The sequence below is a fragment of the Cavia porcellus genome, unplaced genomic scaffold, assembly GCF_034190915.1.
Source record: "Cavia porcellus strain 051 isolate PalLab524CR breed Dunkin Hartley unplaced genomic scaffold, mCavPor4.1 scaffold_2, whole genome shotgun sequence".
Lineage (NCBI taxonomy): Eukaryota > Metazoa > Chordata > Mammalia > Rodentia > Caviidae > Cavia > Cavia porcellus.
In genome coordinates this window covers 38,470,255-38,497,381 of record NW_026947485.1, presented here as the reverse complement: position 1 = coordinate 38,497,381, position 27,127 = coordinate 38,470,255, and the positions used below count along the sequence as shown (strand labels likewise).

Here is a 27,127-nt window from a genome sequence, read left to right as displayed (position 1 = left end):
TTTTTGAGCAGTATTGAGCAAAGACAAATAGGACTGACATGGGCCAGTGAGTCAGCAGTTTGGGCATTTAGTTCTAAATTATTTAAAATTTCTTTTCAGTTCTTGTTTAGAAGTATATCCTAGAGAATGGGATTTAAAAATATATATAAAGCCTGTTAGATTGGTAATAAATTTTTATTGATATAACATGTTTATTAGGTATTAGGGCTGGGGATTTAGCTCACCGGCATAAGCACCTGCCTTGCAAGCAGGTGGTCATGAGTTCGATCCCTGGTACCGATTTAAAAAAAAACAAAACATGTTTATTAGGTATCTATTATTACCCTAAATATTAACATTTTGCTACTATCTATTCTGTCTATTCATAGATAGTAGATCGATCTTTAGAGTGACAAATAATAGCATCTTATTGCATCCCATATACAGTATACTTAAACATCATTGGTTCTGTAGCCATGCAAAAGTTTATGTAGACTGGCATAAAACATTATATAAGATTAACATAATTTAAAGTTTTGGGTTTTTTTAACCACTAAAATAATCTTTAAGTAATTTTTAGTGAAATAGTTGATATATTTTAAACACCAGAAATTTCAATTATAAATTACAGAAATAGCTTTTTTTAGTAGTGCTTTTGACTGAAAGTTGTTCTTTGAGGTAGAGATCTTTTTTTGTTAAATATTTGGAATGGTATTTAAATTCTGAATTTTGCTATGACCTCTTAAGAGTCAATTTTCTTTTTAAGTGTATAATTATATATTGTGGAAAAGTCGTAGAATTTATGTGTATATATTTTTATTTATACATGACTCATTCATATTTTTATGTAGTTTTTTAATATTCACAGTTTAATTTCCTTGTTTTTTTTTCCCTCCTTGGAGGAAATAAAAATTTGTCTTGTTAGCTTTTGGATTTCTAAACCTCTTCTCTTTCCTTTCTTGAAAATTCCAAGGTGTCAGCCATTTTCTTGGATATAGTACATTGTTACCTTCCTTGGGAAAAATCTTTTTACAGTTATCAAAATTTAAAAGTCATATGAGATAAAAGTGGAGATTAGTTCCTTAAAATCTTAAGTAGTATATGTGAATATATAAAATAACTTGTGCAAATAAAAAATACATCCATTATATATCTTCCCTGATTCCCTTTTGAAGCTCAAATGTTTGTGCTTTTAATCTGGTTGGCCACTTGCGGAAAACTGTTGTCTCCTCTCCTAGGCCACAGACCTCCACCAGCACGCAGTGGACATCGCTGTGTGGCAGATAATACCAACCTCTATGTGTTCGGAGGGTATAATCCAGACTACGATGAATCGGGAGGGCCAGATAACGAAGACTATCCTCTCTTCAGGGAGCTGTGGAGGTATCATTTTGCCACAGGAGTATGGCACCAGATGGGTACAGATGGCTACATGCCCCGAGAATTGGCATCTATGTCACGTGAGTGCAAGTAGTTCTGAACTTTTGACTTTCGGAAATATCTGAAAGGCCAGGTTCAATATCACATGTTCTTTGTTAATAATTTATAATACTGTAATATGACTAAGCCCTATTAATGGATAGGCATTTTACTACAGTAAAATGTACAAAATAATACAGAATGGTGATTCAGAATCACTTAGGTCCTGAGTTTGAATCCAGCAGTATACCATTTGCTTGCCAGGGAGTTTTAAATTTGTTCCTAGCTTGTTAATGGGACTAATAATATTTCAGAGGATTTATGATAAAGGATCATATATTTGCTAGCAGATACAATCCATCAATAAATGGGGTTATAGTAGTGATAATAGTTATTGAGCAGAGTACTTTGCATGTATTGTAGTGATTGGTGTTGCACACATAAGAAATGAGCTTTAGAGAAGCCCTGAGGGTTATGGGTTAGGGTGCAGGCTCTGCAGCCAGAGTGCCTGGGAGTGAATATGACTTCGGCAGGCCTTTTAGGTGCCTTGGCAAGTTATTTAAACCACTGTTAGCCTCTGTTTCATCATCTGTAAAAATGGAGAAGATAATTGTTTCCTCATAAAATTGTTATATAGATTAAGGCAGGTTAAATAGCTTTGTTGAGGTCACAGTGGAATTTAACCCCAATTTTTGCTGCCTCTGGACCCAGATTATTGACTATTGTATCAGTTAAATAATTTGTTTTTTCAGAAAAGCCACTGAAAAACAGAGGGGCACTGTTTTGAGAAAGTATTCATGAGGGAGAGTGTGTGTGCTGTGTTAGGAACAGAGAGACAGAGGAAGAACATCAAATTTACCTTCAGAATATTGGCATGTTTCTTTTATATAGTAAAGGATTAAAATGTCAGACATCATAATTTAAAACATAGAGACAAATACAGAATTTATCTTTTTATGCTTTCGTCCTGAGACCCACAGGGCCTTTGCCGAGGCAAAGATGATGCTGCATTTTCCTCTGCTTTGTGCTGAGCTTGAGCAGTCGTGAGCTGTGATGGTCTACCCTAGTTTACTCAGCATTGCTGCACATTTAATGAATTCCACAAACATATCAACCCTGCTATATATCTCACACGAACCATATCAATCAGTATATACCAGTGATGGTGAACCTTTTATAGATGAGTGTCTATACTGCACCCCAAAACTCATTTATTGCTAAGTACCAATACTGCGATTAAACCCGAATCCTGAGGTTTTAGTTTAGAAAAACGATTCATGCATTAACATTTTTTTTTAAAAGAAAAACAACATGAGTGCCACATGATTGCCACCACTGGTCTATACAGTGTAAATTGGGCTGGGGAGTTAGCTCAATGGCATAAGCGCCTGCCTGGCAAGTGCGAGGTCGTGAGTTCGATCCCCAGTACCAAAAAAAAAAAAAAAGAAAGAAAGAAAGAAAAGGGTATACAGTGTGAATTATATACATTTTTCTCTAGAACTTCGTAGTAGTTTGATGCCAGTGTTTGGGCTGTCTTATGAGGTCTTTAAAGTAGGCATTTTTTAGTTTTTCAAATATTCTGGGTTTGTGGTTTGTGGGGGAATACAGTGCAGTACATAAATGGAATATGTGCTTCTTCTCCCCTAGTCGTGCTGCATGGAAACAACCTGTTAGTGTTTGGAGGTACGGGCATCCCCTTTGGTGAGAGCAACGGCAATGACGTTCATGTCTGTAATGTGAAGTATAAGAGATGGGCTTTACTCAGCTGTCGGGGGAAGAAACCCAGTCGTATATATGGACAGGTATCAATTTATGGCCAGTTATGTGGATGTATTTGTTCACATTTTTCTAATCTAGAGGCAATGTCAGAATATTTATATTGCTATCAGTATTTTTTTTAAAACAGTTAATTTATGTGGTTTTTTTTTTTTTTAGTTCTTTTGAGACAGGGTTTTGCTATGTAGTCCAGGCTGGCTTTGAACTAATGGCAGTACTTCTATGTGTTGGGATTACAGTCATGTGCCACCACACCCACTTGTGTGAAGAAACCAAATTTTATTTCAATTCTGAAGTAAAATTATAATTTGTGGTTCTTCTCATTTCTCTTTTTCTTCCCCGTATTTGTTTTTATTCCACTTTAGGGTCATGATCCAGACCTATTTGGAAGTTTCTTTAAATATTAGAACCTTACCTGGACACAAACACACTCACCTGCACACACACACCACACTGTGAAAGACAGGGCTTTGTCTAGTGTGATGTGGATTCTGTCATTATTAGAATGAGAAGACTCTGTGAAAAGCTTTCTTTCCCAAGTAGTAGACTAGATGATCCCTGTACTTGATTAAGAGACATTTACACATGAGCTAAATAAAACTTATGTAGAGATTAGTTTTAGTACTTAGGTTTGCAGTTACATCCAGAAAGATATGGTGATACCTGTCATACATCAGAGATTCTTTGATAGTAAGGGGCCAAACTTAACTATGCTTTGGTTTCTTTTCAACTAGCCAACAATGTATTAATAAACAATTTCTGAGTTTTACCTTTGAAAAGGGACGTGGATCACTTTGTCTCTTAAACTCTAAGAAGTAACCGTAACAATAGCTGGAATCACATTGAAAGAGTCTGATAAAAACTTTCAAGATCCTGAATCGCCAACTTGACTTCCTATTTAAAGGATTCTGGTGGTTTATTTCCATATCTACTGCTGTTCCTTGAGAGTATTTTTCTTTAGACTGTGTAGGGAAAAAGCAGCATTCAGTGGGCATGGTAATGTCCATGATCTATGATATTGGCTAGAAGTTCTATGAATCAACTAACCCCTTGCATATCTAGGTAGAATTTACAAAGCTGTGCCTTTTACAAGGTAATCTCCAGGTTTTTCAAAAGTCTTTAGTCCTTGTCTGTTTTTCTTTTTTTTTTTTTTTTTTATTTTACTTTATTTGTTTTTTGGAGACAGTACCTTGCTATATTACTTGGAATCAAGTGATCTATCTCAGCCTCCTGAGGACTACAGGTGTATATACTGACACTCAGCTTTAGAATCTGATTTTTTTCTTTTTGTTATCATTGTTGGATTTTTGAGACACAGTCTCACTATGGAGTTCAGGCTGGCCTTGAACTCACTATCTAGCCAAGTTGGCCTTGAATTTGCAGTGATTCAGGGGCTGAGGATTTAGCTCAGTGGCACAAGCACCTGCTTTGCAAGTGCATGGTCGTGAGTTTGATCCCTGGTACCAATAAAAAGGAAAAAAAAAAAGACCAGAATTTGCAGTGATTCTCCTGCCTCAGCCTCCCAAGTGCTGTGATTACAGGTGTGCCCCACCACGCTTGACTAGAATCCAGTATTTTTTTTTTTTTTTTTTTTTTTGTCTTTTTCCTTTTTCTCGGTACCAGGGATCGAACTCACGATTACCTGCTTGTAAGGTAGGCGCTTATGCCACTGAGCTAAATCCCCAGTCCCATAGAATCCAGTATTTTAAGAGGTTAAAAAGAACAAGAGAATTTCACAAAACCTGATTTAGAGACATTTAATCAAATGTTAATGAGTCATTCTTGTTGCTTTTTGTCATTACCCAGGCCATGGCCATCATCAATGGGTCCCTTTATGTCTTTGGAGGGACAACTGGTTACATTTACAGCACAGATTTGCACAAATTAGATCTCAATACCAGAGAGTGGACACAACTAAAACCCAACAACCTGTCCTGTGACCTCCCAGAGGAAAGGTGAGCTCCTAGTGAAAACATATTCTGTCTTTCTTGCTTGAGATTTGACTACATGCAGAATATTGACAATATGGAAAAACCCTTTGGCCACAGTTAAAATAGCTAAATTGTTAGATTATGGTCAGTAGAAAAGAAAGCTTTTCTGTTGAGAAAATGCTATTTTTTCCTAAACTATGGAATTTTTTTCATGTTATTTCCTCTTATGCTTTTGAGACTTTCTGTGTTAGGAAGTTTGTAACACTTTGAAGAAGAAACCAGTGGTAAAAACTTTTTTTGTTTTTTGCTAGTAACACTTGAAGAAAGAAATGAGTGGTAGCAATTACAACTAAAGTTCATACTGGTGATCAGTAGGTGTGGATTGGATAGATGGAAGGATGAATGGAAAGATGGCTGGATGGGTGGGTGCAAAAAAAGGTCATTTCTTTTAAGTACTCTGTTAAACAGTTCAGCGTTATGTGGTGTTTCAATTTTTCATTGCTGTGACAAAATATCTGATATAAATAGCTTAAGAGAAGAAAGCTTTATTTTAGCTCACGGTTTCAGACATTTCAGTGCACGATTGGCTGGCTTAGTTGCTTTAGGCCTCTGGTGAGGCAGAACTTTATGGCAGAAGGGCATGGAGGAGGAAAGCTACTCACCTTATGGAAGCCAGGAAGCAGAGAGGGAGAGGCTAGAAACAGCTGTATTCCCTGGGATCATGTCCCCTGCTGTACTCTCTTCAGTTAGGCCTCTTCCTAAGTCTTCATCACCTTCCAGTAACGCTGCCAAATTATAAATCCCATCAGTGGATCAATCTGCTTATCAAGTTAGAGTCCTAATGATTCAATCACTTTCAAAAACTGAAGTGGGGGGCTGGGGATTTAGTTCAGTGGCATAAGTGCCTGCCTTGCAGGCAGGCAGCCATGAGTTCGATCCCCGGTACCGATAAAAAAAAGAGACAAAAACTGAAGTGAGCCTTCTAAAAAGGACTGATCCAATCATAGCATATAGTTCTCTCTAGTTGTCTTTTATTAGGAATCCTAGACCCTTCACTTTTTTTTTCTTTTTTGGTATTCTCGATTGAACTTAGGGCCTTAGCTTTGGGTTATATCCCAAGCCCTTTTTTTTTTTTTTTTTTCGTCTTTTTCATTTTTATCGGTATCAGGGATCGAACTCAGGACTACCTGCTTGCAAGGCAGGTGTTTATGCCGCTGAGCTAAATCCCCAGCCCCTCCCCCCAACCCTTTTTTAAAAAAGTGTTTAAAACAGCCTCTCATTGAAGCGCTGGGCTCAAACTTTTCAGTCTTCTTGCCTCAGCCTCCCAGAGTTGGGATTACAAGTGTATGCACCGTAACTGGCTTAGATCGTTCACTTTGTTTTTTAATTTAAGAGAGAAAAGAAACATAGAAAATGAAAACAAAAAGCAAAAGAGACAAACAACAAACCCAAAACAGTAAAAATATAGGCTTTCAAAACAAGATGATAGGAATTTAACAATGATTGTTATATTGCATTTTGTTTCCTAATAATAGCTGCTGCTTCTTAGACTTAAATTTACTGAGAAACTTGAAATTATTTCCCTTCCAGTTTAAAAGCAAGACAGTAAATAATTTTTTATTCCCTGTTTATCTAATCCACTGTGACTTTCAACAAATGTCAGGAAGTGCTGAGGAAGCCTGTAGGATGGATCTGTGTTGTAGTGTGTTAGTGGGCTGATCATTCAGAGCTGCCATGGGAAGACTTGGGAAGTGGGCTGTTAGAGAATGATTTTGATGTAAGTTGTTTTTATCAGCACTGGGCCTTCAGAGAAGGAAGGAAATAGATAGTTTTAAAAGTGTCTTCACATGTTTGTATTAAGTCATTTTATAGACACATTATAAATTGTTGCAGCTTCTAGCCAGACTTCCTGTATAAGAGCTCTGATAGGTGTTTCATATTATATTTACAGTTTTATGTGACATAATTGCCTGCCAAATAAGTATTTTAGTTTGAAAACTCATAATTTAGGATCTCTAATTAAATATAGCTACCACACTTTTTAAAACTCTGTAATAATTTCCCCCTCATACAAAGTTATTGCAGAAAGATTATTAAAAGTGTAGAAAATGTAAGTAAGCAAAATGAACATTTTTAGAGAATATAAACTGAGACAGATAACCAGAGTTTGTATTATATCCTTATGATGATTTTCTGTATATGTGTAGTTTTTAATACCTGTTTTTTGTGTAACTGATTTTTTGGTTAATGACGACCTAAAAAGAAGTCATTATATTAACCATCCTCTATGCCTGCATTGTTATCAATTATCTAGTAATCCATTTTATGTATATTTTATTTCCTTTTTTCTCCCCTGTATTGGGGATCGAACTCAGGACCTTGTGCTTGCCAGGCAGCTGGCAAGAGCTAAATCCTCAGTCCCTTTATGTATATTCTAGAATATATTTAACTAATTTACCATTGCCAAACAGGTTATTTCTAATAATTTATTATTATAAAGAATGATAAGATATTATAGCTGAGTCTTAGATCATTTTTCACTTAATTAAAAATATTATTTTATTGCACATTTCAGATACAGACATGAAATTGCTCACGATGGGCAGAGGATTTATATCTTGGGAGGTGGTACTTCCTGGACTGCTTATTCCTTAAACAAGGTATGTTAAAAGAAGAGGGGCTGGGGATTTAGCTCAGTGGCATAAGCGCCTGCCTTGCAAGCAGGCAGTCGTGAGTTCGATCCCCAGTACCGGTAAAAAGGAAAAAGTAAAAAAAAAAAAAAAAAAAAAGAAAAAAGAAAAAAAGGAAGAGCATGGATAGACAGAGGCATATATCATACTGTGCAAGATAAGTCTGTTGTTGTAGGTATTTTAATTTTCGAGTAGCTTCCTCATCAATAACTGTTTTGCATAGTTGTTCTTTGTAATATAAAGTTGAACTCTGCACCTTTGATAGACTTTTCAGTTGACAGCTGTATTTATCATACCCTGAAAATACTGTGTGAAAATTATGTCGTTATGCTGGGTGAGGAAAGTGACTAGGAGAAATGTGGAGTATAATGGAGCAACAGGGTAAAATTGGAATCACAGTTTCCAGAATGTCACATTCATCTCATTGTCATTGTGTATCTAAGAAAAACAGGCATGTATAGGGCTGCGTATCATTAACTTGAGAAAAGTGCAGGACTTTTATTCATCTATCCCTGTGGCATTTCTAAAATGTCATGGTTACATATGTGGGGAAATCTAGATTGGAGTACAGAGCTTGGAACCTTAATGGGCTAAGTTTTGTCAGAACTGCATTCTTGTGTTTCCTTATCAGTGTTTGTCTTTTTGTTATAAAACTGATGCACATTCTCTGTAGAAAATGTGGAAATCTATAACACAGCACACAGAAGAAAACCAAGAATCACATGTACTTCTGCTTTTCATTCCAACTTTTTCTTCATTTTTTGATGAGTTTTAAAAATTGCTATCATATGTGCAGTTAATTTTCAGTTCAGTTAATTTTCAACTACTCATTTAATGTTTACATTAGAATTAAATCAGAGAAAAACAAAGAATAAACAGAATTTTCAACCAAGAATGTGTATTTGCAAAGTTGCTATTAAAAGTTCAGTTTTCTATATGAGAAATCTCAGTACTTCTGCTCAGTTTTTCTAAAATTGCTCCTAAAAATAGTTTATTTTTGAAAATTCATTTTCAGGCTAACTAAAATTATAGTTACTTATCTTTGTATATGTTCTTTTTTCCCACCAAGATCCATGCATACAACCTTGAAACAAATGCCTGGGAGGAAATTGCAACAAAACCCCATGAAAAAATAGGTAAATTAAAAGTATTGATTTATTTGTCTTTAGTGAATGCATTTAATACTTTTGTTTTGGGAGGGGTGAAAGTAATTTCCTTGAATTATATGGCAAATAAAGTATCTGTTGAACTGGTATTAGAAATTACTTGTATTCTTTATTTCAATTATTATTCTTCAGCAACTGAGCAAAAGAGAATTTTGATAGGAGTTGTTGAATTCTGTGGCAGAAGTGGGGAAACATGAGTGGAATGAGAGATACGAGCTTAAATTAAGATCTCCCTCGGCTTTTGTGAATAAAAGGGCTTAGGGAAGTCACTGGTAGGCCCTGTACCCCTCACTGCATTTTGTTTTCCTGACATCTTACCATTGTGCTGCTCTGATGAGATGACTTCTGGTGGCTTTTAAAATAAGGAAGGATTGGCAGGATTAGTCAAGTTTTGTTTAGTGCAACGAAAGGATTATTTTGAGTTACTTGTAATATATCCTTCACTGTGTCATATCAATGTCATTACTCATCTTTCTATAAATAATGAAATTTCTATGTTTATGTGTTTGGCAGGTTTTCCTGCAGCCCGAAGATGTCACAGCTGTGTTCAAATAAAAAATGGTAAGGATTCCAAATGACATTTTGATTCCATTTCTGTAATTGTATCTGCTGAGAATGATTTATTTTCTAATGATGGTACTTCAAAAGGGATGTATAACTTTGGGGAAAGTCTTGAAGATTAACCTTAAAGGACAAGCTAAAAGTTATGTATCTTTTGCCAGTTTCCATAATGTAAACTAGTTTAGTGTCTAGATTCCCTCAGTTATAAAAGAATCCAAAAATTTGTGATAAATAAGCTTATATTGTACCTCTGATCTTTTAACAGCTGACCTCAAGAGAGATCTGTGATTATATTGTAGTACTAATAATGGTAATGGCTTATATGATATAGACCTCAATGGACATTGTATTAAAACTGTAATAATTCCTTCGGAGTATTATTTCATAAAGTTGGTTCTGTTCTCTGATGTTAAATTGAGCTCTGAGCTTATTCTTCGGCCATATTAAAACAAAAGTATAAAGGCATTGGATGGCTTCAGAAAGCAGCAGTACTTACTTATCTAAGTGTGAAAAATGACTCTTCTTTGAATGACCAGCTTATATTATAGTTTGATACAGCTCCTTACATTTAGTTTTCCTAGGAGGAAGGTGTGTATAAATGAATTTGAGAGACTATCCTTTTGGCAGCATAGTTGAGATTTAACTTGGATTATTGTGCCATCTCTAGTACACATGGACGTTTCATTATACTTCTACTTTTTGGATAAGATTTATAGATTGGCATTGTTCAGCTTTGCCCCTCTGAGAATGGAGCTGTACTTCCAAGATTTATTTGAATGCTGGCCAAAAGAGTTTCTGGGGTGTTTTATAGTTTAATTAACTATTGGCTTCAACTTGATCTTGACCAGAATTAAGACATTTACTCACTTGATTCTTTCAGGCCAAGCACCATGCAAATGAAATTTAGCATTAGTTCTGGCCATTTAGTTTGACGGCTCCCAAAACCTTTGTTATAAGTTGACTAGTTACAACTGACTGTACAAAAACAAAAACATCTGCCTTTTCTTTGAGGAAAATTGTATCCCTGACAAAGAGCTACACAGGTCAAATGCAGCTTCAGAATGCCTTCTTTCTGCTGAAAAAAGCCTTGAAAACCCTTTCTTGTCCCCCTGAACTACACAGTGCAGTGAGAGTTTCTCCTCAGGTTAGATGTCCACATGAAGGACAATTGTCTCTATGGGCACATAAATGCTCTTTCCAGGACATTGATTAAAATAAGAGTGTGAGCTGGCCATGTTGATGTGCGCTTGTAGTTCCAGCATTAGGAAGCTGACACAGAGGAATTACTACAAGTTCAAGGCCAGCCTGAACTGCATACAGAAACCCTGTCTCAAAAAGACAAAAAATAAATAATAAAGTGAGAGTTTGAAAACTGGTGGTTTGTAGGTATGTTATAACTGGATCCTATATGCATTAAGTTTTTTTGAATTAGTAACCAACTCGTAAAAATCAAAATGGTTGCTGAACATGATGGCACACACCTGTAATTCTAGCTGCTTGGGAGACTAAAGCAGGAGGATCACAAGTTCAACCCCAGAATGGGGCACTTGGCAAGACTCAATCTGAAAATAAAAAGGACATGGTGGCTTAGTGGTTGAGTGCTCCTGATTTCAATCCCCACCCCACCCCTAATCCAGATTTTCAGTTCTTTTGAAAAAATGAGGGTCAGGTGTAGTGGTGTATCCCTTGTAATCCCACCACTCAGGAAGCTGAGGCAAGAGGATCACTGTGAGTTCTAGGCCAGCCTGAAATGCATGGTGAGACCCTGTCGCAAAAAAAAAAAAAAAAAAAAAGGGAAGATGTGGCAGCTGCTCCCGTGAATACTGATAATAGCACCAGTGTTATCATCCTGTTGTCCAGTGGTAACACTGGTGCTGGAGCTACAAAACCACCCAGTTTTTCAGAGCTTGTTTGTTTCCCCTACGACTCCTGTTTATTTATCCTAGGCTCTCTTATTCATTCCCTTTCTGTGCCTAAAACCTATAGAGGTGTTTGAATTTGAAAAGCCTGACATGGAGCCTCCTTAGAGGCTTGCATCCTTACTCCCAGTAGTCTGATGTAGTGTCCCAGTTCTACTGAGAGACAAGCCAGCGTGAAAGACCATTCTGCTAAAGACCTCTCTGTCATGGTACAATCCACTTAACTATAGCCAGTGTCTTGGTTACTTTTATCTTATGGCTGAGACAAAATATCTTGCATTCAAATATAGGGAAGGAAAAGTTTATTTAGCTTACAATTTTTGGAGGTTTCAGTCCATACTCAGCTGGCTCCAAGGCAGTGTGGCATGGCTAAGGGGCAGCTGTTCATGGTGGCCACAAGGTACAAGTATGAAAGAGCAAAATGGGAAGACACACCTCCTTTCCTCCCTTACATTGTATGCCGGCTCCCTGCCCCTGGGCGGGTGCAGCACTCACATCACCAATCCTAGAGCTAGACAACAAAGCCATCATAAATGCTAGATTCAGCCTCCTCCATGACGGTATGAGGCTTGTGGGGGGCATGGGGACATAAACCTTAACAGCTAGCCATATGATCTTTGTACTACTATAAAGCATGCTGTGGCCTTAGCTCTCTCTTGTATGGTCTTAGCTGTCTCTTTTCTTGGCAGATGTATTTATTTGTGGGGGCTATAATGGAGAAGTGATCCTAGGAGATATCTGGAAGTTGAATCTACAGACTTTTCAATGGGTGAAACTCCCTGCTACCATGCCAGAGCCAGTTTATTTTCACTGTGCAGCTGTTACACCAGTAAGTTTTTATTTTCATATCTTCCTTTGCATAGTTGTAAATCATAAGCAGATCTTTTTAGAGATTCTAGCAAGAAAAAAGATGCTGATATTAGCAAACCCTATATTTAAGAATGTGTTTTTATAACTTCCTGTTGAAGCTAGCTTTTCCTCAGAAAAAAGGTGAGGAAAATACCATTGTATCCAAATTAGAAGACAATAAATATTAAAAGAAAAACTACATGTGACATTTTAGGCCCTGACAGTTATATCCAAAGATGTTTTGTGGGAGAATAGAATAGCTTTACTTCTGGCACTATATTATTGAAGATAGCACTGTAAAGGCCTTTATTTTCATATTTGTGTTCCCAGCACTTGACACTTTGAATACTTAATATAGTCTAAGGTTAATGTTATTGAATGGAAAGTAATTTGTTGTTGAAGTAAAAAAAAAAAAGTCTAGGGGCTGGGGATTTAGCTCAGCGGCATAAGCGCCTGCTTTGCAAGCAGGCAGTCGTGAGTTCGATCCCTGGTACCGATAAAAACGAAAAAGACAAAAAAAAAAAAAAAAAAAAAAGTCTGAACTGGGTGTGGTGGCTCACGCCTGTAATCCCAGCTCTTGGGAGGCTGAGGCAGGAGGATGGTTGTGAGTTCGAGACCAGCCTGGGCTACAAAGTGAGCCCAAGGCCAGCCTGAACTTCACAGCGAGACCCTGTCTCAAAAAGACAAAAAAAAAAAAAAACAAGAAAGAAAGACAAAGAAATCTGTAGTTTTTCTTAGTAACTTACTTATTATTTAAACTCTTGATCTCCGCAAGGATGGGGATCAGTGACACATTCTTCTAGACTTGGGAGTTGAATCTAGGCTTGTGCGCATGCTGGGCAAGCACTTTACCACCAAGCTACATCCCCAGCCTGAGAAACTCTTTTTGGTTTCATCTCATCTTGGTTCAGTCTCCTATGTCCCACCCCCCCTTTTTTTTCTTTTCTTTCCTTTTCTTATCTCTTTCTGTCCTGTTTGAATGTGTCCTCTTTTTGACTGCTGTTTGTTCACAGGCTGGTTGCATGTACATTCATGGAGGAGTGGTGAACATCCACGAAAACAAACGGACGGGGTCATTGTTTAAGATCTGGCTGGTGGTGCCTAGCCTGCTGGAACTGGCATGGGAGAAGCTGCTCGCGGCCTTCCCCAACCTAGCCAACCTCTCTCGAACGCAGCTTCTGCACCTTGGACTAACACAGGGACTCATCGAGCGCTTGAAATGAGGATTTCTGGACTGTTCGTTGATACTGGAAATATTAATTTAAGAGACTCCTTTATTTATGGGCAGTGTAGAATGTGCTACAAAGAGGATTGGTACCCTGATCAAGGCCTTATTCAGAAAATACATCAGATGCCTTTCTGTAAGTTGGTTTTTTAAGTTTATGGACACATCACTTTCCCATGAGCTTTTTTCTTTGCTTCTTTGCCTCCTGCCCCAATACGTACCCACATACTTATTCACATATCCCCTTATTCACATATCCCCTTTCTTGCTAGAGTTGAAGAAAAGCCTGAAAGTACCTTATTAATTTTATGAATCAAGATAAGATAAAGAAGTTTTTAAAAATGAATTCTGAACACACTGACCATGTCAGCCAATGCTCTACAAATTAAAATATTATCAGCAAAGATAAAAATTAAAAATCCAGCAACAGTGACAAGAAGTACTTTGGAGGACAGAATGACAAGACTAACCTTTACAGTCTTGCAAGTTGTCGTTAAACCTGACAGTTTAGCTTGATGTTGTCCAGACGTGCCTGAGTAGCAGGCTCTCATGGCAGCAGGGGTTGACTTCTTGCTGCATGGGTACCTAAACCTATCCTTTGGCTTTGGAGGAGCAACTCTTGGTTAGTGATTTCTCTTCTCCTCCTGATAGTACCAGCAGTAGATAGAGTTGGCTCCTTGAAAGACTTCTTGTATGAGTCATAGTCAAGAGTCTTGGTGTAATTCTTAAATTGAGAAACTTACAATTGTCCACAAAGTTTTAAATTGAAAAACTTATGGTTGTCAGAATTCTTTCTGGGCAGTTTTAAAATTCTCTGATGATTATTAAGGTTTTAAGTATCTCTTTGAATCCTTCATGGGGAATAGTAGCCCTTAAACAGGCAGTGTGACGGCCACAGCAGGGAAAGCAGGACAGCCGGGACCTGTGCTCTCAGGCCTGGCTGATTTGGCTTCTGCCTGACTGTCACATTGGCCAGTTCCTTCTCAGAACTTGTTTCCGTCCTGACCTCTAGGCCACGTCCTTGCCATTTTCTCGGCAGGTGGCCAGGAGTACTCCTTAGCTTGTTACCTCTTTTGCTGTCTGCTTCGCTGTGCATGGTGCTATACTTGTGACTGGACAAAAGGTCTTGAGAGAAAAGCCCAGATCGTCTTCCTGAAGAACCAAGTATCATTTAAAAACTAGCACAAGGAAAGAATGCAACTAAATATCACTCACTTTTTTTTTTTTTTTGGTGTGAAATTTTAGTTCTGTTTTTGTTTTGTCAATTCTAAAAACGACCTATGTCTTTACTTGCTTTGCCATCATGCTGCTAGAGGAGTTGCGCGGGCTGCTCGCTGAGAGCATGTGGGCATTGCAGGTTTCTCAAGGTGCTGAAGGGCGTGGGCAGGCGCAGTGCTGACCCCTCCACAGGCCCTTCATTACAGGGCGCCCACACAGGAGATTTGGGACACACTTTTCCTTTAAGTGCCTCTTTTTCACCCAGCTTTAAAAAATTTTTTTCTTTTCTTTTACCCCAGAAGGGATCTCTTTGGCTGCTGTGTGGATTTAAAGTACCTTTGAGTTGAGGCTAAAAAGTTACTGTCTGATGTTCAGTTCTGGGGAAGAGACAGCTGTCACCTCTAGGCTTGGACCCCTAACTTGTAGGCTTTTTGCTATCCCATGTTCACAGAGCATGTATTCTGCAAAGCCTTATAAGAACTCATCTGTGAGTCTGGGTCCTTCTGTGGGGGTGAGGAGTGTGAGAAAAATGCAGGGAAAAGGAGCATCCTCCTCAAGGGTTGCATCCCCAATGGCTTGCCATTTCCAGTCTTGTGGTATTTAATCTCTTACCACCATCTGCTAGTCAAGTCAGTCAGAGTAGCTCCACCAGTTCAAAACAGGACTTTGCCACGATTTTGGCCTGCTTTTTCTAGGTCTGGTGGAATAATATCCAAAACTAAAGAAGTGATGCTGTTTAGCGTGGCAGAAGGATTTTTGCCATTGAAATCCATAGGGACCAAAGAGCAAATGCTCAGCCTGTATGCTTAGGCGTCCATGGTCCTTGGCACAGGAGCGGGTCTCTGTGCTCACAGAATGCTGGAGACCGGGGTCTGAGTCAATCCACACTTGGCTTGTATCTTTTTTAGAAGCCTTCTGAGGGCAGTCTTTGAGGTAGATGTTAAAGGCCTGGCATTAAAGACCTTGTGCGTGACATTTTCAGAAAATAACATGTCCTTCATCTGATGTGTCATAACACTAGGAAATGATGTGATAATGCACCTGTGTTCAGTACCAAACTAGACTGTGTGTCTGAGGAGTTAAATGACGGTGACTGGACTTTTATAAAAGGGTCGCCAGGCACTTTAAAGCCAGCACTTGGAGGCAAGTTATGCTGTTACTTGGTGTGGAAAGGGTTATGCTGCTGCTCTTCTGCCTCTCCGTGGTGCTCCCCTTTTCCTGCAGTCCTGGAAACTGAAGTGCAATATATAGAATACATATGGGTATATACAGATTATGGAGGGATGTGACTATCAAGCAGCTAGCCTTTTTTGTATCTGTCTTGAGGAAGCCAGCTCACTATTTTAGAATAAAATTATGACAAGCATTCTCAGTGTATCATCTGGTTCTTGGTAAAGCTGGATTTTCAAGACGAGGTTTTCTTATTCTAGTCGTAGAGACTCACTGTTCCTTGGGTTTGTCAGAGTGAGATTTTTCCCCCCGATTACCTTTGTGCTGTGTCATTTATGTATGTGCTGCCCAGGAACAAGGAAGTCCACTTGTAAGGCATTTTCTAAGTGGAGAATCAAAATCTAATTTTAGTGCTATCAGTTCTCTCTTATATACACTAACTTATCTGGGCTTGTAATACCTTATTAAATGATGAAAATGATATTCTTCTCATTTTATAAAGTATTTTCCACATCCTGAACATTCTATAAACTGATGTAGAATAGACTGAGATTTTAGTCATTCTCTTGGGGCCAAATAAAATCCTTTCCATTGGTAGGATCTTCTTTTTTCAAGGCCCTGATGACATGACGAACAAATTTACTCTACACCAATCATGTCCATCACACAGATAGATTTTAAACTATGAAAAGAAACATATTAATATTTCTAAGCAAAAAGTATGTTGACAGTGACCTTTGTGTACCCAGAGTAGCAAGAGTAAAGCACAGATAACTGAAATCCATAGATAATCAGTGTTTCCAGTTTTCCGTCAAACTGTCAACCCATTTACATTTCTTTTTCCACTCAGTCCCTTTCCTATGATCACTTCCTCCTCAATGGGATGAGTAGTTGGAAAAGGGGCTATCACAGAGCAGTTAGCAATCAGCAAAGGTATGCGGCCCACTTTGCTGTGCTTGGTCCATGCCATGACCATTGGCACTGCTGAGAGGAGCCACAGGCGGTGGCCCTGAGTTCAGGTGTCAGGGCTCCATCTCCTGCCGAGTCCTAGGTTGACTCCCCTAAACCACCAGAGAACTCTTAGCACCTGTGGGAAGAACAAGCTGTGTGTGACAGGCATGGGGACCCCATCATTTCAACATATTTCTTTGGCTCTTGACGAATCCTTGCTGTTTCTCATCTTACTTTGGTGATACCTTCTCCAGTCATAAAGCCTGGCATATGGGAAAGCATGGATTATTCTGTGTCGGTCTGTATACCCTAAAAACCACTTTGTTTTTATGTGTTCTTATAGATGTTTAGAGTGGCACTCTACCTGCCAGCAATCTGATGTAGCACAAAAAAGCCATTTTCCTTTTTCTTTTCTTTTTGTTTTTCTGGCATTGAGCTCCAGGGTAGATGATGGTTTATGGCCTTATGACCATAAGATCCAAAAGTGGCCACCATTAGTTTAAATTGTGTCGGTTCCCCGAATGCCTTGGCATTTTCAGGATGCTGGCAGGGCCTGAGGACGGCCCCATGGAGTCTGCAGCCTTGGGTGTGCTGCCACCAGGTCATGCCCAGTGGCAGCATTTCCCTCCTAAGGTTGTGAGCCTTGGTGGAAAGCGACCTTCCCTTGTCTGGTGTAATAAACAGAAGTTCTAAGTCGTGCATCAAAAGTGATATCATCTTTTTGGTGTAAATTTCATGTTTTTAATTTTTTAAAACTTGTGAGAAATTCTTCATTGGCCCTGCTTAGTCAGTGTACAGGGTGAGTCAGAGGCAGTTTTCAGAGAGAAAGCCAGTTTCACCAAGCAGTAGTGACTGCTGTTTTCCTAGTTACACATCTAGAATATAAAGGAGGCGTCGGAAAACACACTGGCTCTCTCTAAGGCCACTGCCACACACAGAGCTGCACAGGGAAGCACAGTCACCTCCCTGTAACGGCACCTACAGTGGCAAGGCACTGGGAGAGCCAGGAGAGAAACAGGGGCCTCTCTCTAAGACGCGCCTCTGAGGGGTGAGCCCAGGCTTCGCTCTTTCTGCAGGGTATGCTGAGGCCACACACAATGCTTGCCTTACTTTAAAGCTATTTGCCACAGCCCTGTTCAGTAGTGTGGAAGTCCTTTCGCAGTCTGGTGTGCATGCCATGTGATCAGGACAGCTTTTCCACCTTCTTTGGTTTCCTACAAGCAAGTAGGAGATGTAGTGAATTTACTCTGAAATGTCCAATCTGTATTTATGTACCTTGTCAGTGTTTTGCTGTTGGTTTTCTAAAACAATCTGATCAATAAATCTTATTCAACTCTATTTGGTTCATGGCTACTTTGCTTGTCTGCCAGTAATTTGTGTGTGCGTGAGCTTTCCCTACCTGACATAAGCCTCAGTGCCACCTTCACCGCCTTCACTGTCCCCACCAGGGTCAGCCTTTCTTCGTGATATGGTGAGGCATCGCCCTCCACCCCTGCCCCACAGCAGGTGGTTCTGTCAGCTCACCATCCAGAATTTAGGACACATGGTTGTTTCCTCCATAAGGCCATCAGCTTTGGGGCAGGCCACAGTTTCTGCTGGACAAGTTTGTATGGGCCTATCTACACTTTCTTGAAGGGTTAGAGGAGCTACGGGGAATTCAGAAGTAGGTACAGAGTCATAGGACTTTGTGATCCAAGAGAAAAGGCCCTGTGGGAGCTCAGCCCTGTCCAGGGGTCCTTCAGGGATGACAGCATAATTCCTAGCACTGACCTTGGTCTCTCAGGTGCTTTCCTCTCCAAAACTTGCCCTTTGTGCCAATTCCCGTCTGACTTCCCTCACAGCTTACACCTCCCCAGAGTAGGAAGTGAACTCCAGGTCTGCTCACTTCTAAGGTCTCTCTTCCAGAATTGCACATGGGCCTTACTTTTTAGTGTTTCCATTGGATGACAGTCAAGGACAGCTTTAGATACTACAGTGTAAGTCTGTAAGGACAAAGAGAAACAGTGTCAGTCCATCTTGCAGAGGGTTAATAGCTGACACATATTATCCTTCCTTTGGTTTATTTCTCTCACCTCTTCTAAAGTATAGGTTAGTTTCAGTAGTTTAGGTGGTAGTGTTCTTCGTGTTACATTTATAAAGTTCTGTTTTGTCAAAATGTAGACAAAATGTAACTCAGAGGTTGCTAGTAAAGATGCAAGGCCAGGATCCTAAACCAGCAGAGCTTTCTGCCCTGATGGGAGTGGCCTGTATCTGTATTGTTGCAGCCACTATCCCACTGACCACTTCAGTAGGCGCCAGCGTGTCTTAGGAACTGAATTGTGAAACTGACCTAATTTTAATTTCTTAAATGTAAATAACCTTATGTGGCTAGTGGCCGCCTATTAGCGCAGTTCTGGAAGATGACCCGAGGGTTGGGAGAACAGAACTCTACTCTCGACTCAGTCTATGATAATCCCATCCTGGGCTGGCAGAAAAGCGTTTTTAGAGCACTTGCCTAGCATGTGTGAGGCCCTGAGTTCATCCGAGCACCATAAAATAAATTTGCTGTTCTCTAAGTGGTTGTAAAGTGTTGGTTGATTCAAAGGCTGGGGAGAGTATTAGTGAAGTTCCTCATTGATTCAGATGCAGCCAGACTGGCATTTAGGAATCTTTGAGTCCTAGAAGGTAGTGACAGGAAAAAATGGAAGGCAAGAATTTTTTTTTTAAATACCAGCTATCAACTTTTAAGTGTGGTTTTATCCTGTTGTCCAAAGCCTATTCCTTGCCAACCTTTTCACTGTAAAAATCAAGCAAGAACATATTTTAGGGAGAAGTTTTTCTTTCATATACTCCACAGCCTGGAAGGAGGAGGAGGCTTCTGAGTGCACAAGCAGAACCCCCATCTCTGCTCACCCTACATGGACCCAGATCTGCCAAGCGAGCTGCTTCTCCAAGCTCCTCTGCAGGAGCTCAGCAGCCCTACAGGAAGGAAGCCCAGCACTCGTGTGGGGGAAAGACCAGAGATACCTAAGAGCTCTGGCCACATTTTGGGACCCCACTGCAGGCCAGGAGCTTTACAGCAGTACTGCAAATGGCCATGAGGAGAGAGTTGCTGGTATTAATCCTCAGAAGGGACAGACTGGTCATTTTATCCTTTCCGAAACTTCCACCTAAAGCTGCCTGACTTTTGGGGCTAAGAAAGCACAAGGGTATACCCAAAATCTTCACAGCCCCTCTAAGGGTGCACACATTGACTTTAAACGCTAGCAGAATGGAGCCAGGGATTTAGCTCAGAAGCACAAACACCAGACTGGCAAGCACAAGGTCATGAGTTCAATCCCCAGTACCTAAATAAATAAATAACCCCAGCATAGTGCACCCAGGCCATCCAGGCACCTGGTGTATCCGGGCTGCTATTACCAGAACTTCACCTGAGACAGCCATGCTCAGCCATGGCTCAGGTATCAGCATCTGCCTGCGCTCACCCTGAACAGCCCACAGCTGTGGTCCCCAAGGACCACAGGCATGGGAGCTGCTCAGAGCTGCCTGCACGCTAGGGAGCCTAAGACTAGATTGCTGGCTTTCCCTCTGACCTGAAACCCCATCGCCGAGAGCCCAGCCTCTGTCCTGTCAGCCTGCCATGTAACCCAACATTTTCACCTGCATATTCTCCTCAGCAAACCTGTACTGGAACCTAGGCCTGGAGATTTAGCCCGATTTCACAGATGATAGGCCAAGGCCAGTCAAGGTAAGTGCTTTGCAAAGGGAGTTTCCAGACCCTCCAAGCCTGGAGGAAGGTGCCCAGCCAGCGTTCTATCTCGCTTGAAAGAGCTCTCATGCCCGCTGCCCCTGTTGACCTGTCATGGACCCCTAAAGACGAGAACCTGGATTTGGGTGAAGGGGTGGGGATTGGGTGTGCGGTGAAGCCCCGGGCTAGGTGGGGAGGCTGTGGTGGAAGCAGGCGCTGGCCACTGACCACTGACCACGTCGCTGGGGAGCAGAAGATGGCCAGGTGCTCCTGCTAATGGCCAAAGGTGTCCCGAGTGGCTTCTCTGCCGCCCCCTAGCGGGTCTTGGGGCCCTGCTATGTAAGCACCTGGTAACTGTCCAGCGCTTTTTTTGCGGGGGGTGGGGGGGTCTTTTTCCTTTTTATCGGTACCGGGAATCGAACTTAGGACTGCCTGCTTGCAAGGCAGGCGCTTATGCCGCTGAGCTATATCTCCAGCCCCGACCTTGCTTTGAAGTTTCCATAGGGAAATGCAAAAGGGTCAGACCCAGCAACTGAGGAAGAGGCGAGCAACCAGGAGCCTCTAAGAACTAGGCTAGTGTGCATGGGGGGAGGGCAGGGAACGGGGCGAGAAAGTGGGCTGCACCCATTTCCAGGGACAACACCTGGCTTCTGGTGCCTTCTGAGGGGACCCGGCAGGACCTCGGGAAGAGGTGTGGGTAGCGAGGATGGAGGGCAGTGCGCAGCTTGCAGACAGCTGATTGAACGCTGGGTTCACAGCCTAAGCGCCGTGGAATGCGTTAAGCTAAGGGCTGCACTGAAACACCCTGTGGACCACCGCAGGACCCATTGTTACCGGACACAGCAGTGGTGCAGGCACGGGGAAGCCTCTGTGGGCTAGGAGGGAGCTCGGGTCCCTCACTCCGGCCTGCACAGGGCTTGCGGTGTAATGGCACCTAAGGATCACAGCAGCTGTCCAGTACTCTGGGAGTAACACCCTAGAAGGTGTCCCAGTGTGACGCTGCCCTCTATCCTAGCTTTCCTGGCTGCGGGACCTGAGACCTATTCCAGTCCACAGAGACGGTATACAGGCTTGGACACTCTCCACTGACTGTGCTGGTGCATGTCCTCCTGGCTCCTGCTCCTCCCTCCGCAGCCCCACTAGGTGCCTCAGCAGCGCCTAGAGCTGGGGGGTTTGGGGGGGTCACACAGAACCGGAATGATCTGGTTTGGGGCAGGCTCCCTCCCTACTGCTTGCCCCCGCCCACCTTTCCTTCTGTGACAGGCTGGTTTCTGCCGCAGTCCCTGACCAAGGTAAACAGAGCGAGGAGGAAGACAAAAAAAAAAAAAAAAAAAAAAAAAAAAAAGAGGCCTGTTTCCATGGCAACACAGAGCGGTGGATGCAGCTGTCCGCTGCGTATGACTTCCTGGGGATGAAAAGGCTGGAAAGCCATGGGGAAGAAGGTGTCAGGCGGTGCACCGGGTGGGGTGGTTCTGGAACCTGGGGTGGGCACCGGAGTAGGAGGCAGGCCTGCGGCTGGAGTCCTACTAAAAATAGGGCTATAAACCCAGGGAGCAGAAAGTGGGTACCAGAGCTCTTGGAGGCCCCCAAGCCCAGGCCTGACAGGCTTTTTCCAGAAAACTCTTCTGAGGCAATTTAGCCAAGGGACAACCACAAAAGTGGGCTAAACCCAGGCCCAGTGACGGCTTGGGCCCTGGCACCAGTGCCTCCCTCTGCCGTGTGGGCCTCCTATGTCCACCTGGCCCCGTCCTTCACCTTTTGTTCTTTATTCATTGTCCTCTCAAGTCAGTGAGGCCAAACGAGGGTGAGTGTCACTATGAGGCCACCCAGCCTTCCTTGACTTTAAATTTTCTTTTCTTTTAAATTTTATAATCCCTACACACATTAGCACTGCTCGTTCTCTCCTGATGTGCTCATCTTGCTGATTGTCTATCAGAATGGAAGTGCGTGAGGACAGCAGTCCCGGCCTTGTTCTGTGTTCTCTTACTCTCCAGAGCCTGGCATATAGTAGGTGCTCAGTACACGCTGCTGGATGCATATGTGGAGCCACAGCTCAGTAGGCTGTGTCCTTTCCCAGATTTTCAAACATACGAGACCTTGCACTGCCACCTTTAAGACTGGCTGCAAATAGATGTAACACTATGCTGGTAAGTCACATGAGAATGTGTCGTGGTTACCCCAAAAATAAATAAGTAAAAAAGACACTAGCTTTCACAAGAGGAATACAAGTGACTACTGCTGCTGCTTTAGGCTTGCTAGCCCCAGCCAGGCTTTAATCCTTCTAGGTGGCCGTATCTGTAAAGCCATCCTATGGTCCAGTACCTTGCCTGTTAGATATAGCAGGGTGTTAAATGGTAGCTCAGGTGTGCACCCTTCCCCTGGCCTGTGCTGAAGACTTTTGGGGATTGCCAGGTGTTGTGGCAGTGAAGCAGGTCTCTGGGCTCTGATGGAGATGCAAGGAGGGAAAAGACCTCCCTTCAGAGCCATGCTGACCCATCTCGCAGCGAGCCCTGAGGTCAGCTCCCGGGGGCTCTGTGTGCTTCATGAGGCAGTGACTGTCCCCTCTGTGTCCTACCCGCAACAACAGGTTCTAACAGTTCTTTCAGCCCAAGCCCCACTTACAGGGGAGTCCCCTGAAATTTCCCATTTGCCCACCTCTTTCCTGATTGACCTACCTGATAAACTCAGGACAGTGTTTGTTGCTTGATGGTGTGTGTATGGGGGGGGGGTATTAAGATTTACAGAGTCAGAAGATGGTAATTTTTAAGAGTAATTTGCCACAGTGAATTTTCAAAGATGATAAGTTAGCATCTCAGAGGTAATTTCATAAAAAGGATTATCAGATTAATCATTGTATTCATGTGATTGTGGTGCCTGAAATAATTAATTGGCTTTCTTACAGTCAGCAATACAAAAGGGGGGCTTCTAGAAGGAATACAAGTGGCCATGTGAGATGTAAGGAAGTTTTAGGCATAAATCCCTGAGAGAATTCTTGTGGGGATTACCCTAGTGGAGTGTCTGGCCTGGGCTCAATGGCACAGGGACAAAGTAAGAACTCAAAAGCAGCTCTGGCCCCCAAGTCTCTGAAGAACCTTTGGGTGTGACTGGTGGCAGCTTGTCTGTGCCTGCTACATGTTGAACTGTCCTGCGACACCTAACCAAGCTATGTACTCACACTGACAGGTTGCTGTGACAGTGGACGAAGGTGTGGACTGGTCCACCCTATCCCTTCCAGGGCCGCTGGACCAGAACTCAGTGGGATGCTGAGGTGGGTGGCATGGGGACAGGACAGAGAGGAGCAGTCAGCTCTGAAAAATGGGTTGAATCCGGTGGAGTGGCACATGCCTTTAATCCCAGCATTCTAAGAGGTTAAGGCAGAAGAATCTCAAATTCAAGTGCAGCCTGGCAACTCAGGTGAGACCCTATCTCAAAACAAAACAAAAACAAATAATGGATCAAGAGTTCAGAATGAGGGGACCTGCAAACTGCTAGCAGCTCCTGAGCCCAACCATGGGGGATAAAAACCATCTGGTGAAGCTGCCAGGAAAGAGGAACCCCCCACATCATTGTGGTAGAAATGTAAACTAGTAAAATTAGTGTGGAAATCAGTATGGAGATTAAAAAACTAAAATTAGAAATTCCACTTGACCTAGCTATTCCCCACAGTACAGTATCAAGGTACAGTATCTTCCTGAAAGGGTTAAAGACAACATATTACAGTGATGCATACATACCCATGTTTATAGCAGCAGAACTCATAATAGCTAAATCTTGGAAACAGCTTATATGTCTATCAACAGATGAATAGATACAGAAAATTTTGTATTTATACACAATGGGTTATAACCGCCATAAAGAAGGATAAACAAGGCATTTGTAGGAAAATGGATTCACCTGGAGACCATGTTAAATAAAAAAAAAAAAACCACCCACACACAGAAGTTTAAATATCACATGGTTATTCTTATATGAGAAACCCAAAGTATAAATAAAAGCAAAAATAAAAGGTAGATAATAGGGGGCTGGAGGTTTAGCTCAGCAGCATAAGTGCCTGCCTTGGAAGCAGGCAGTCGTGAGTTTGGTCCCCGGTACTGATAAAAAGGAAAAGATTTTAAAAAATTAAAAAAAAAAAAGGTAGATAATAGGAAGGTCTTTCTCAAAGGGGAAGGAAATCAAGAGATGGATGGGGATGAGAAGAGTATTAAGATGACCAACTCCACACAGGGAATGCACTGCAAACATGTACTGTACTAATAAAAGTTAAGAAAACTATCTGGTTTCTTTTGCCTGTAACTCCCCATGTCATGGAAAGAGGGGGAATCATCAGTCTGGAGGTCACTAGAGAAGCAGGGACAGCTGTGTCGATGTAGCCATGGTTGCTCTGGGGCTTCTCTGGCCTGGGCTGCCATGAGTCACGCTCCTTAGGTGAGCTGGAAAAAGGTGCTATCCCTGCAGGGAGCTGCCCGAAGGCCAGAGGACTCAGTGTGTGGACAGGTCTGTATGGCAGGAGCCTTTCGCCTTGCTTAGTGGGGCTGCTCAGTAGCCACAGAGGGCAGCAAGACCCAGAGGCAGAGCCAGGTAGGTGGCTGTGGAAATCAGGCTCCTGGCCTATCCTAGAGGGACCCTTGGGGAGCCCTGGCCCTCTTTCGGGCCCTACTCTGTGGCCTGGCATGGAATTAGACTCAGGAGGGCCTGCCCGGGAACAGGCTGCATGACTCGCTGTCTGCCAATTGCTCCCCCTCCTCCCTGGCTTCCCACACAGCCTGCAGCCCCTGGAGAAAAGCATATTCATCTGACAGCTTCCCTGCAGCACATTCATCTGTCCTTGCTGCTGCCTCTGCTCCAGCAACCCCTCGCCTGCCCTCTCAGCCTGCCATGCAGCCTCCACCTCCATGCAGGTCCATGGCTCAGGACAGCCCTACACCTGGTAGGCGGCTGTGTCTTTAAGAGCTCTCTCTGATCACGCCAGCATGCCTAGCTGGGAGACATCTGGGAAGTGAGTGGTCAAGCTGTCTCCTCTTAAGCCACGGCCAGAACTCTCCTGATTTCCCCTCAAGGAAGAGAACAACAGGGCAGCCTTGTCGCTTTGACTGGAAACTACAATAGTTTAACCCAAGTAGGCAAGAGTAGGTTCTGCAGTGTCCCATAAGCGTGGTGACCCAGCACCATGGGGTTGGCCTGATGGGGAGAAAAAGGAGAAGTGGGCCATCTTCTGGCAGAGATGCCTCTGATGTCAGCTTCGAGCAGGGCTCGGGTGCCCCAGGGCCTCCTGGGCTCTGGAGCCTTCTGTATAATGAGAGAGTCCAACTGCTGATCTCCAGGGCTTTTCTCTAAAGGATTATGACTTCAGGATTACAGAAGTGCTGGATAGTTCCTTATTGCCAGTTCCTACAGAAAGGAGACAGTGAGCTAGTTAAGGAAGGACTGATGAGTCTACCTCCACAGCAGTCACTGTTCCTGGAGTCAGGCCCAGCCCAGGCTCAGGAACACATCAGGACCTCTTTCCTGGTGGCAGGCTGTTGGTCTGATACCCGTCTCTGCTATTGCACTGGGATTATTAGCCAGACATGGCTCTGGCCAGACTCCCTTAAAGCTATGGGTCTGCATGATGAAATGCTGGCCAACATGACATACATGGAAGTGTCTGCCACCATTCAAGCTCGCTTTCCTTTGATGGGAGGCAAATCTATTCTGATTTTTCTGAAAAATTCAGGAACTATGAAAAATAAACTGAATTGGGGCTGGGTTTTAGTTCAGTGGCATAAGCACCTGTCTGGCAAGCATGAGGTCATGAGTTCGATCCCCAGTACCACAAAAAAAAAAAAACAAAAAACAAAAAAACAAAAAAACAAAAAACCCCGAATATTTGGCTATACCAAAGCAAAATACAACTTTAAAATAACACATGAAAATCATGGGGAAACATTTCAAAACTCCAGGTTAAACTTTGTTCTCTACAAAGCAGAGTAAGTTCACTAAGCCATAGTAACACTATGGTGGTTTTTAAATTTTTAACCAATTATGATTTTTTAAAATAAGAAAACCTTAAAAAAAAGCACTCAATTCCCATCCTGAAATCTCATCATTTGTAAAATAATACACCCAAATGTTAGTGAAAAAAAAAAAAAACAGGAGATACACTTGGAAATCCTTCAATGAATGAATAAAGATTGCAACAGAGCTTAATCCTTATAGTTGGGGAAAAAAGGCTTGTGTCACACTCAGGTTCTACCATATACAAAAACAAAACAAAACAAAACCACCTCAGAAGAACAGTGACTAAAAACAAGCTATAAAGTCAGATTTTTCCTGTAGAGGAAAAGCTTTATAAAGCAAAAGGAATCCAGCTAGTTCCACAGCCTTGCATGTTTCTGTATGGTCATAAGCATACAGTTTATTCCCAGAATTCCTTTGTCTCACACTATCAAAGTAAAATGTCTGTTTTAGAACAAGTCTGCTAATGGAGACACCAAGATCTTATCCTTCCTGTTCTCCCAAATGATACTAATATTCTAGCCTTTCAAGATGCTTTCAGCCTCATTAAGA

General features: G+C 42.0%; 1 protein-coding gene across 2 annotated transcripts in view; it reads left to right on the top strand.

The window, feature by feature from the left end:
• Nucleotides 1-18,192, top strand: part of Klhdc10 (kelch domain containing 10) — a 55,258-nt gene extending 37,066 nt beyond the window's left edge. For both annotated transcript variants that reach the window (XM_063240794.1, XM_003475193.5), the window contains 8 exons: nt 1,218-1,439; nt 3,046-3,200; nt 4,981-5,129; nt 7,681-7,765; nt 8,865-8,931; nt 9,475-9,522; nt 12,131-12,270; nt 13,304-18,192. In XM_063240794.1, coding sequence (XP_063096864.1) covers nt 1,218-1,439; nt 3,046-3,200; nt 4,981-5,129; nt 7,681-7,765; nt 8,865-8,931; nt 9,475-9,522; nt 12,131-12,270; nt 13,304-13,513 — 1,076 coding nt within the window. In that variant the 3' untranslated portion in view covers nt 13,514-18,192. The remainder of the gene's footprint in view (nt 1-1,217; nt 1,440-3,045; nt 3,201-4,980; nt 5,130-7,680; nt 7,766-8,864; nt 8,932-9,474; nt 9,523-12,130; nt 12,271-13,303) is intronic.
• Nucleotides 18,193-27,127: the final 8,935 nt, after the last annotated feature.